The following is an 11,870-nucleotide window of genomic DNA, read 5'->3' on the forward strand; positions in this document are numbered from 1 at the left end:
AATACCCTAAATATAATGAAAGTTGGGAAGGAAATGTCCCCTCTTTTTCCTTTGAATTATTTTATCTCTTGTTATATTACTGCTGAGCTGACCATGCAGGGCCTATGTTGCCACTGTTCTATGTATAACAGACCTCATGCCAACATGACTAGGCCGCTCCAGAAGGACCTGACAAACCCCTGGGCTCTTCCAGTAGGTCCGCATCTTCCCCTGTGACCCGATTGTTGGGGTGTGTGCTGCCAGCTTCTGTTTCATTGCATCTCTCCTCTTCTTGGTGTTGCTAGGCTCTTGGTGAATTTGTTCTGGTGGAAAAAGATGTCAAGATTAAAAAGAAAGGAAAGATTTACAGTCTCAATGAGGGCTACGCCAAGTATTTTGACGCTGCCACCACGGAATATGTGCAGAAGAAGAAATTTCCTGAGGTGAGTGAAGAAAGCCCGTCTCAGTGGGAGGGCCGTGGGGGCCTGTGCGCGGGCCTGGTTGAAAGAGTTGGTGCCCCTGTTTTTGGCCCTGACTCACAGGAGAATGGTGGACTCTGACTTCTTCATAAGCAATCAATAGCTTTCCTAGCTAAAGTTTACCTACTGGAGATAGTAACCCCCAGTGGTGTTTTTCCAGGAGAAATTGTTCATGAAGAAGGCAGAGACCAGTTTTTCAAAACCCAGAGTTTCAAGCCAGAGGTTCTCTTCTGTCTTATGTTTTTTTCCTGAGCCACCTCCTGTGTGGATTCTAGTCACTCGATTGTATTTAGATGGACTAGTTAGGTTTGAAGGGCCCATTCATATACTCTAACATCAGGACCTGGTGTTGACTGCAAGTTTCAGAAAGGTCTTTGGCTGTCAACGTGATCGCCAAGAAGTCCTGGACTTCAAGTGGCTATTAAGACAACCCAAACAATTCGGTAAGTCTATCTGCCGTGGAAAGCGCTTTTTTTTTTTTTTTTTTTTAATGGCTGTACCTGCAGCATATGAAAGAAAGTTCCCAGGCTAGGGGTCGAATCAGAGCTACAGCTGCTGGCCTAGGCCACAGCCACAGCAATGCCAGATCTTCATCTGGGACCCACACTGCAGCTCATGACAACGATGGATCCTTAACCCACTGAATGAAGCCAGGGATTGAGCCTGCGTCCTCATGGATGCTAGTCTAATTCTTAACCCCCTGAATCACAATGGGAACTCTGTAGTCAGCTTTAAAAAATGTGTAGTATGTTGTGATTTCTTCTTCCGTTTGAAATAAATGTTTCCTTTTGCACTTTAAACAAGGAAACAAAATAGATCATTCTCTTTTGAGAAAGGAGTCCCCTGATTCTCCCATGTGAGCAGGCAGTACTTCTCCCTTTACCCACTTTTCCCACAGGATCTTTGTGTTCTGGCTGCCTGTCTCCTACCCACTGCATCCCCAGGAGATGGGAGGTGGTGCGGGCCCCTTCTTTCCCCTTGGCCATTGTGAAAGAGCAGTCGTTCTTTGCTGTCTCTGGCCCCTGCCTGTAGCAGCTTCTTTTTGTGTGTGTGTGTGTGTGTGTGTGTGTGTGTGTGTCTTTTTGCCTTTTCTAGAGCTGTTCCCACGGCATATGGAGGTTTCCAGGCTAGGGGTCCAATCAGAGCTGGAGCCGCCAGCCTACACCAGAACTATAGCAACCTGGGATCCGAGCTGCATCTGTGACCTACACCACAGCTCATGGCAACGCAGGATCCTTAACCCATGGAGCAACGCCAGGGATCGAACTCGCAACCTCATGGTTCCTAGTTGGATTCGTTAACCACTGTGCCATGATGGGAACTCCCTGTAGCAGCTTCTCTTATCCCTGACTGTGTTCTTCTTGGTCATGATAATTGCAGCTGGTGTAGAATGTGTCAGGCACTGTTTCAAGAGCTTTTCATGTACTAACTCATTCAGTTCTCTAACAGACTATAAGATAAGTATTAATACTATGATTCCCATTTTACGTATGAGGAAATTAAGGCCCCAGACAGTCACGTGATAATACAGAGTCCAAGCTCTTACTGTTCATCATGTTACTGGACGCAACTCCATGTATCCAGTGCACAGTGAGGCCAAACAATATGGAAACATCAGAGTTTGGAGCAGAGAAAGGCTTATGACAAGGCCATGCAAGGAGATGGGGAGCCCATGCCCCCCTCTCCACAAAGCCCTGAACTCCCTGAAGGCTTTCAGCAAAGCCTTTTAAAAGGCAGGGTGAGGGAGGGGCATGGTTAGTTGTTGCAAATTTCTGGGTGCAGAAATCCTTTGTTCTTATAGCAGTCCACATACATCAGATCTGGATGTAAACCTGTAACATCCAGGTCCTGTAAACTTCCAACAAAACAAATGTTATTCTCTGTTCTGCAAACTTTTTAATCTAAAAATGTAATACTCTTAAAGGTCATAGCCTTAAGAATAGGCTAAATGGGCTATCCTGTGTATTTCAAGCTATAGGCAGCATCCTTTTGCCAAAGGTGCAGAGCCAGGATGACTGAGCCCCAGTGACAGAGAATAAAGGTTAATGTAAGGTTAAAATAAAAGGAACAGATCTAATATGGATTTGTTCAGATTTGGTTTTCCCTATGACAACTGCACGACAGGCCGGTAAATTGGGAGACAAGTTGCTGGGGCAAGGAGTACCAACTTTATTCAGAAAACCAGCAGACTGAGAAGATGGTGGACTAATGTTCCAAAGAATCCTTGTACCTGAGTTAGAATTCAGGCTTCTTTTATACTAAAAAGGGGAGGCAGAGTGGTTGGTTGTTGCAAACTTCTTGGTTTTGGAATCCTTGGTACTTGCAGCAGTCTGTGAAGGTCAGGTCAGGATGCTGCTTTAAACCTTCACTGAGACAAATATTATTCTGTCCACTGCAACTTTTTATCTCTATATGAATGGAAAAATATTATACCTTTAAAGGTCAGAGCCTTGAGAATGGGCTATCCTCTATCTTTCAGGCTAAAGGCCACATTCTTAACTTGTAGCAAAAGCAATAGAATACAAAAGTTGAAGAAACAGATCCAACATGGAGTCAAATTTGTTCTTCTCTATTACAGTAACTCATCTACTTATGATAGAGCCAGGATTAAAATTTAGACCTTCTGCTGTGCAACAGATCTCTAGAATTTTTTTCATCTTGCAAAACTGAAATTCTACATCTATTGAATAACTCCCCATTTCTCCCTCCCCCCCCCACCCCTCGTAACCACATTCTACTTTGTGTTTTTCTGTGTTTGACTAGTTTAGATACCTCATATAAGTGGAATCATCTAGTATTTGTCTTTTTGTGACTGGCTTGTTTCATTCAGAATTATGTCCTCGAGGTTCATCCATGTTGTAGAAGTAATAGAATTTTTTCTTCTTCTTTTTTTTTTTTTGGTCTTTTTTAGGGTGGCACCCGAGGGATATGGAAGTTCCTAGGCTAAGGATTGAATTGGAGGTACAGCTGCCAGTCTGTACCACAGCCAAATCAACACCAGATCCTAGCCGCATCTGCAACCTACACCACAGCTCACAGCAACACCAGATCCTTAACCCACTGAATGAGGCCAGGGATCAAACCCACATCCTCATGGATACTAGTCAGGTTCGTTACCCCTGAGCCACAGCAGGAACTCCAGAATTTTCTTCTTTTGGAAGTCTGAATAAAATTCCACTGTGTGTATATACCACATTTTCTTTTTTTTTTTTCTTTTGTCTTTTTGCCATTTCTTGGGCCGTTCCTGGGGCATTTGGAGTTTCCCAGGCTAGGGGTTGAATCGGAGCTATAGCTGCTGGCCTACGCCAGAGCCACAACAATGCGGGATCCGAGCCACGTCTGCAACCTACACCACAGCTCATGGCAACGCCGGATCCTTAACCCACTGAGCAAGGGCAGGGATTGAACCCTCAACCACATGGCTCCTGGTCGGATTCATTAACCACTGAGCCATGACGGGAACTCCCATACCACACTTTCTTCATCCATCTGTCAAAAGACAGATTGCTTCCACTTCTTGGCTACAGTGTACATGGATGTGCAGATATCTCTTTGAGATTCTGTTTCCAGTTCTTTTGGATAAATAGCCAGAAGTGAGAAGGATGTTTCCATTTTTAAAAAGTTTTTCTGGCGTTCCCTTGTGTTGCAGTGGATTAAGGATCTGGTGTTGTCACGGTGTAGCTTGGATCGCTGACCTGGGAACTTACACATGCCATGGGCACAGCCAAAGAAAGGAATTTTTTCTGTCTTTTGAGTCCTTCTTTAACCCTCTTTGTTCCATCGTCTGCCCTTTATAGCCCTCTTTTATTTAAGCATTGGGAAATCCAGTGGTCACATTTCTACCTTATGTTACTTGACCCCTCTCTCCATGGCATTTAGGGCTGTTTGTCACTTTGTTCATGAAACTCTGTCTTCCTTGGGCTTCCATCTGATTTTCTGCCTACTTTCCTAACCGTCTTCTTAGCCTTTTTTTTGTTTTTTTTGGTCTTTTTGCCATTTCTTGGGCTGCTCCTGCGGCATATGGAGGTTCCCAGACTAGGGATCGAATCAGAGCTGTAGCCACCGGCCTATGCCAGAGCCACAGCAACGAGCAATCTGAGCCATGTCTTTGACCTACACCACCGCTCACGGCAACACCGGATCCTTAACCCACTGAGCGAGGCCAGGGAATGAACCTGCAACCTCATGGTTCCTAGTCGGATTCATTAGCCACTGAGCCACAACGGGAACTCCTCTTCTTAGCCTCTTTTACTGGCTCCCACCCCTCTGCTTACCCTTCAGTCATAGAGCAGTTCAGGATTCTATTCCAAACAAGCCTTTTGGCTCATCCCCTGCACCCACCCAGGTGACTTCATCCAGTCTCATCTGATGGGATTCATTTCTGTCTGCTCCTCAGGCACCTAGAACGCCACACAGTCAACTCTGATCCTGCTATCCCCCCAACCCCACCTGCGCTAAGCCGACACCCCATCAAGCTTGCTCCTCCCTAGTTTTTCTTCAAGTGACCCCTATTGCTTCTGTCATCATACTCTTAACCAACAAGACTCAGGGAGGGAGGCCAGTGACCCATGTCTATCGGGTGGCAGGTGTTAGCAATTCTGTTTCCTAAATGTCTCTCAAGCGGGTCCATTTTCTTCATCCCTATGGCCATTGGTTGAATTCAGACCTCCGTGAGAAGGCTCTCTCTCTCTTTTCTTTGTCTTTTTAGGGTTGCACTCCTGGCATATGGATATTCCCAGGCCAGGCATCAAATTGGAGCTGTAGCTGCCAGCCTACACCAAGCCACAGCAATGCTGATGCTTAACCCACTGAGCAAGGCCAGGGATCGAACCTGCAACCTCGTGGTTCCTAGTCAGATTTGATAACCACTGAGCCACGACGGGAACTCCCCTAAAATCAGTGTATTTCATTGTGGCTAATGCCACACGAAACATTGGATACCTGTCCTGAGAAATGTCAGTGTTTCCTTGCACTGTCAGAGGATTATTAGATTAGACCAAGAAAGCTCAAGACGGGTCACTAAATGCAGACAAAGCAAACCTGCCCAAAGAAGCCCTTTAATCAGAGAGTCGTGCCTTACCTGATCTGCCCTACTTGAAGCACATCACGAGCTTTGACTTATTTCCCTCTGAACAAATATTCTTTTCATTACATGATGAATGAAATTGAGGTTCACAAGTAAGTTATTTTATTTCTTTGAATGATTTCACGAGCTGTTTGGAGTAATTTTGCCAGCAGATAAACAGTGCTTACACTAAGTGCACAGGTCGTCATGGTTCAAGGAGGTCTGGTTTTCAGAAAGCTGAACAGTAGGGGCCAAGAAGGAGATTCAGGAGCTGCCAGACCCTTGGTGTTCATCTACACTTCCTTTCTCTTTCTTTTTTTTTTATATAACCCACAAGCTAATGGTTATTAGCTTTTTTTTTGGGGGGGGGGGGCACATTCACGACATATGAAAGTTCCCAGGCTGGGGCTTGAGTCGGAGCTACAGCTGCCAGCCTACACCACAGCCACAACAATGCCTTATCCAAGCCACATCTGCAATCTACACCACAGCTCACAGTAACGCTGGATCCTTAATCCACTGAGTGAGGCCAAGGATCCAACCCGCAACCTTATGGTTCCTAGGTGGATTCGTTTCCGCTCCTATGCTTCCTTTCTCTTTTTTTCTCCCTCTGTCTCTCTCATTCTCTTAGTCTTTGTTTCTCTCTTCCTTTCTTACTTTCTTTCTTTCTTCCTTTCTCCCTGCCTCTCTCTTCTTTCTTTCCTCCATTCTTTCTTTTTCTTTCTTTCTGTTAGCTTCGCTCTTAGGACACAATATTGCCTCTCATTTTAAGGAGTCCTGCCTTTAATGAGTCCATCACTAGTTGAGGCTTGAGGCTCCTCATGAATTAACTGCTCAATTACATAATGCTTTCAATTCCTAAACTAGCTGCTGGAGGAAAGAGGCCCTGGAATGTGCAGGACCCCCAGCTGGACATGTGACCCAAAGTGGGTGCTGGCCAGTTGCTAACTCCCTGTGCCCTGTCTCCTCCTTCTCTGTCTTCCAGGATGGCAGTGCTCCCTATGGGGCCAGGTACGTGGGCTCCATGGTGGCTGATGTACATCGCACCCTGGTCTATGGAGGGATCTTCCTGTACCCGGCGAACCAGAAAAGTCCCAAGGGCAAGGTATCTCTCCTTTGTCCCCTGGCTGAATCCACTCAGTGAGCCAGTCAGAGTTCCCGTCCTCATAACAAAGTCTCTTTTGGCTGCTGCCCAGTCCTTGGCATGTCTGTCTGCAAGGGAGCAGGTGGAAGAGAAATGAGGTCTATATCCCACTCATGAATTTTGAGGTAGAAAGTCTGGAGAAGGAGATGGCTAAAGTTGTCATTCAGTCACTGAATCATAGGTAAGTAGACAAGTCAAAACAAAAGCCTGTGGGAGTTCCTGTAGTGGCGCAGTGGAAATGAATCTGACTAGGAACCATGAGGTTGCAGGTTCGATCCCTGGCCTTGCTCAGTGGGTTAAGGATCTGGCATTGCTGTGAGCTGTGGTGGCTGTGGTGTAGGCCAGCAGCCATAGCTCAGATTTGACACCTAGCCTGGGAAGCTCCATCTGCTACGAGTGCGGCCCTAAAAAGCAAAAAACAAAACAAAAGCCTGCTGTATTCTCTTGCACACCAACAACTAGCCACACGTATCTCAGCATGGGTGGTCTGAACTACTGGAATATCAGATTCAAAGCCACAATAAGAAATCTAACTTAGCGTGAGACCAAAGAGAAGATTTTAATATGCAGATTGGCGTGTCAGGCGTTTCTTTTTATGTGAGTGTTTAGCACATGTCTGTTAGTCCGTTGAACTGCGATTCACAGAGCAGTCTACAGAGAGGTGCTGGAGGAAAGAAAAGTCTTACAGAGTATTGAGTGAGCTCAAGCAGAAGATGTGGAAATTCTTAAGTAGAACCACTCCTGCCATGTAGTCAGTTCTAACAGGGAGAACATTAAGACTAATTATTACTGGAGTTCCCGTCGTGGTGCAGTGGAAATGAATCAGACTAGGAACCATGAGGTTTTGGGTTCAATCCCTGGCCTTGCTCAGTGGGTTAAGGATCTGGCGTTGCCATGAGCTCTGGTGTAGCTCACAGACGCGGCTCAGAGGCTGTGTTGCTGTGGCTGTGGTGTAGGCTGGCGGCTACAGCTCCGATTAGACCCCTAGCCTGGGAACTTCCATATCCCGCGGGTGCAGCCCTGGAAAAGACAAGACAAAAAAAAAAAAACTATTACTAATTATTAAAATCATTTAAAATGAGTCAGAAAATAGCCACATATAATAACAAAAACATTTCCATAAGCATGTATAATTACATGTATGGATCTATGTTCATAGCACCCTAACCTCCATTCATAATGAAAATACCATTAGTTTCTTTTTTTTTTTTTCTTTTTGCTATTTCTTTGGGCTGCTCCTGCGGCATATGGAGGTTCCCAGGCTAGGGGTCTAATCGGAGCTGTAGCTGCCGGCCTACGCTAGAGCCACAGCAATGCAAGATCCGAGCCGCGTCTGCAACCTACACCACAGCTCACAGCAATGCCGGATCGTTAACCCACTGAGCAAGGGCAGGGACCGAACCTGCAACCTCATGGTTCCTAGTCGGGTTTGTTAACCACTGCGCCACGACGGGAACTCCCCATTGGTTTCTGATCTCCATGTTTTAGCGCTCATGATCTCTGTGACCACATGTGTGTGTGTGTGTGGGGGGGGCAGTTGAGTATGTCCACTTCTCCTCCTATGTGTGCTTGTCTCTGTAGAATGGTGTGGATTTTAATTGCAGAAAAAAAAATAGATCATATGTGCTGCAGGTAAATACACTGTAAAGATCTGGGCATTGTGGGTTTTTTGTTTTGTTTTGTTTTTTTGTTTTTTTATGGCCACATTTGTGCCTCAACTGTGGCAAGGCCTGATCTATTAACCCCCTGTGCCAGACTAGGGATTGAACCAGCACTCTGCAGAGAACCGAGCCGCTGCAATTTGATTCTTAACCCACTGTGCCACAGCAGAAACTCCTGAGCATGGTGTTTCAAGATGAGTTTACTGCAACGGCATCTTAAGGTCAGAACAGATCTTGGCTCCAAGATAAGCTTTGTGGGAGAATGCTTCCCTTTATTTATTTACGTATTCATGCATGCATGCATTTATTCATTTATTCACTTATTTAAAAGATCTGCGTCTACATGGTATGAACAAAAGCATCCTACATTGTTTTCCCAAAATGGCAATACATGCCCCCTGACAGTCTTAACTTACTCTTACCTCAATGCCTGGCTCTCCATCCTAGACTGGAGCTATTTCGTTCCTCTCTTTGAAATAATAATAACTTAAAAATCAGGAGTTCCTGTCATGGCGCAGTGGAAACGCATCCGACTGGGAACCATGGGGTTGCAGGTTTGATCCCTGGCCTTGCTCAGCGGGTTGAGGATCCGGCGCTGCCGTGAGCTATGGTGTAGGTCACAGACTCGCCTCAGATCTGGCATGGCTGTGGCTGTGGCATAGGCCAGTGGCAACAACTCCAGTGGGACCCCTAACCTGGGAACCTCCATATGCCACGGGTGTGGCCCTAAAAAGAAAAATACCAAAAAAATTAAAAAAATAAAAATCAGCATACAATATAACTATTTTCTCCAAGTAGTTTTGACATATCCTCAAAATGTATTTGAAGCAAAGAGTGGAAAGAAAAACGCTGCCCAGAGCTGGGTCAACCACTTTGAAAGCTGATTACAGAAAAGCACGAATTTTTGAAATTTTACAGATTTTTTGTACCTGGGGGGAAGAAAGAAGATAGTGTGAGATTGAGTCCGAGCATATAGCTGGGACATCACACTGAATATCTGATGTGATGTGATTGTGAGTGTCTGGTGTGGATCGGGGGGTGGGGAAGGGTCAGAACATAATCATAGAAACAGACCCAAAAGGGACGTCGGCTCAGCTCATTTCAATTCAATTCACCACCTACTAACCGCACACAGGATAGACACCTGCTAGTTCTCACAGTGCCTTTAGGAAAGACATTCCTTCCTCAGAGGAGGCTGGGCCCTGGGCCCAGGAACCCAGCTTGGCAAACAAAGGCGCAGGCGGATTTCACCCTCATTTCTGCCCTCTCCTCGGGGTTCCTGTGCAATGTACACCTTCATCTTATTTGGACACTTTCTATGTGTCAGGCAGTACTAGGAATGGAGATGCCTCAAAGACCAACCTTGACAGATGCCTTCCTGCCCTCAAGGAAGGGCGTCTAGGGAGGGAAGCAGATGTGAACGAACCTCAGAGTCACGTTATGCCAGGGAAGTACAGAATGCCGTGGGAGAGCGAGACACAAGAGTTAACTAAGTTTAAGGGGTCAAAAGAAAAAGCCATTTAAACACCAGCAAACTTGGAGTACCCTCTGTGGCTCAGTGGGTTAAGACCCTAGCATGGTGTCCATGAGGATGCAGGTTCGATCGCTGCAGTGGGTTAAGGATCCAGCATTGCTCAGTGGGTTAAGGATCCAGCATGGCTGTAAGCTGCGGTGTAGGTCACAGATGAGGCTTGGATCCACGGCGGCCGTGGCTGTGGCATAGGTCGGCAGTTATAGCTCTGATTCGACCCCTAGCCTGGGAATGTCCATGTGCTGCAAGCTCAGCTGTATAAACAAACAAACGTACACACATACATTTGAGATGTGGTTCCTCCTCACGATCCCAGACGTGGTGGTTATCCACAGACAGCCCAGCACGCTTGAGGGGATCTTCCCATCCCAAACAAGGCTGACTCTACTGGCCCCACGGCCTCACATTGCAGAGGCTTCTAAGGGACCCCCAGAATCAGTTCGCCTCATTGTCAAACAGAGGAGACATGAGTACCTTGACCTCATACTCCCAAGTGAAGAGACAAGTCTTTCAGCAGCACAAAGGTTATGAGCCAGGTAGATCCTGAGCAGAGGTGCCCCCAAGGGCATATGTTGTCAGCATTGGTTGAGGCACCCAGCCTTCTGGAGGGCCTAGATCTCAGGTGCCTGGCTCTGCTGAGATGCACCAATGTACTGGCATTAGTAAGCCAGAAGTTCAGGAGTTCCCACTGTGGCACAGGTGAAATGAACCTGACTAGGATCCATGAGGATGTGGCTTTGATCCCTGGGCTCGCTCAGTGGGTAAAGGATCCTGCGTTGCCATGAGCTGTGATGTAGGTGGCAGATTCGGCTCAGATCCCATGTTGCCGTGGCTGTGGTGTAGGCCAGAGGCTGCAGCTCTGATTCCACCCCTAGCCTGGGAACTTCTATATGCCACATGTGTGGTCCCAAAAAAGCAAAAAAAAAAAAAAAAAAAAAAAAAGAAGAAGCCAGAAGTTTAGCAGTTGGAATTCCTCCTTAAGCTTCAGGGGCAAAGCTTGGGATTTTTGGCAATTTGGCAACATTTGTCCACCTACCCGTGTTTCCCCACAGCTCCGGCTCCTGTACGAGTGCAATCCCGTGGCCTACATCATTGAGCAGGCAGGAGGCTTGGCGACCACGGGCACCCAGCCCGTGCTGGACGTGAAGCCTGAGACCATTCACCAGCGAGTCCCCCTCATTCTGGGCTCCCCGGATGATGTGCAGGAATATCTCACCTGTGTACAGAAAAACCAGGCAGGCAGGTAGTGAGTCAGACCCTGCAAGCCCTCTCTTCTTTGTTAAGGACCCTAAAAGAATGCAAAGTGGAAACCATGGTGATGAGAAGCAGGAGGCAAGTCCACCCAATCATGTCCAGAAGAGCAGCAGCAAACAGCTCCTGACAAGTCTAGGAGCCAGAGGCGAGTCTGTGGACAGTACGAAGGGCTAAAAATAAAACCCACATGTGAAAAGAACGACTTTGATTTGTCTTCTGTCATGAACATCAGCTAATAGGGTTGTAATTCTGTCAGCCCAAGTGATTGGTAGTTATCCCCCTGTGGGCAAAAAGAACAGAGATCAGTTAAGAATTTGTCTTGGTTGGGAGTTCCCGTTGTGGCGCAGTGGTTAACAAATCTGACTAGGAACCATGAGGTTGCGGGTTCGATCCCTGGCCTTGCTCAGTGGGTTAAGGATCTGGCGTTGCCGTGAGCTGTGGTGTAGGTTGCAGACGAGGCTCGCATCCCGTGTTGCTGTGGCTGTGGTGTAGGCCAGCAGCTATAGCTCTGATTCGACCCCTAGCCTGGGAACCTTCATGTGCCGCCACGAGTGCAGCCCTAAAAAAGGCAAAAAGACAAAAAAAAAAAAAGAATTTGTCTTGGTTTGTTGGCTTAAAATTTGAACTTGGTGTCTTTTCTTTTTTTTTTTTTTGTCTTTTTGCTATTTCTTGGGCCGCTCCCTCGGCATATGGGGGTTCCCAGGCTAGGGGTCTAATCGGAGCTGTAGCCACTGGCCTACGCCAGAGCCACAGCAAC

At 46.7% G+C, this 11,870-nt stretch overlaps 1 protein-coding gene across 2 annotated transcripts in view; it reads left to right on the top strand.

Annotated features, from left to right (window-relative positions):
- FBP2 (fructose-bisphosphatase 2) overlaps nt 1-11,312 on the top strand; it is a 30,202-nt gene extending 18,890 nt beyond the window's left edge. For both annotated transcript variants that reach the window (XM_047755390.1, XM_047755389.1), the window contains 3 exons: nt 285-422; nt 6,509-6,628; nt 10,912-11,312. In XM_047755390.1, the coding sequence (XP_047611346.1) occupies nt 285-422; nt 6,509-6,628; nt 10,912-11,106 (453 nt within the window). In that variant the 3' untranslated portion in view covers nt 11,107-11,312. The remainder of the gene's footprint in view (nt 1-284; nt 423-6,508; nt 6,629-10,911) is intronic.
- Nucleotides 11,313-11,870: the final 558 nt, after the last annotated feature.

Source organism: Phacochoerus africanus, chromosome 12, assembly GCF_016906955.1.
Source record: "Phacochoerus africanus isolate WHEZ1 chromosome 12, ROS_Pafr_v1, whole genome shotgun sequence".
NCBI lineage: Eukaryota > Metazoa > Chordata > Mammalia > Artiodactyla > Suidae > Phacochoerus > Phacochoerus africanus.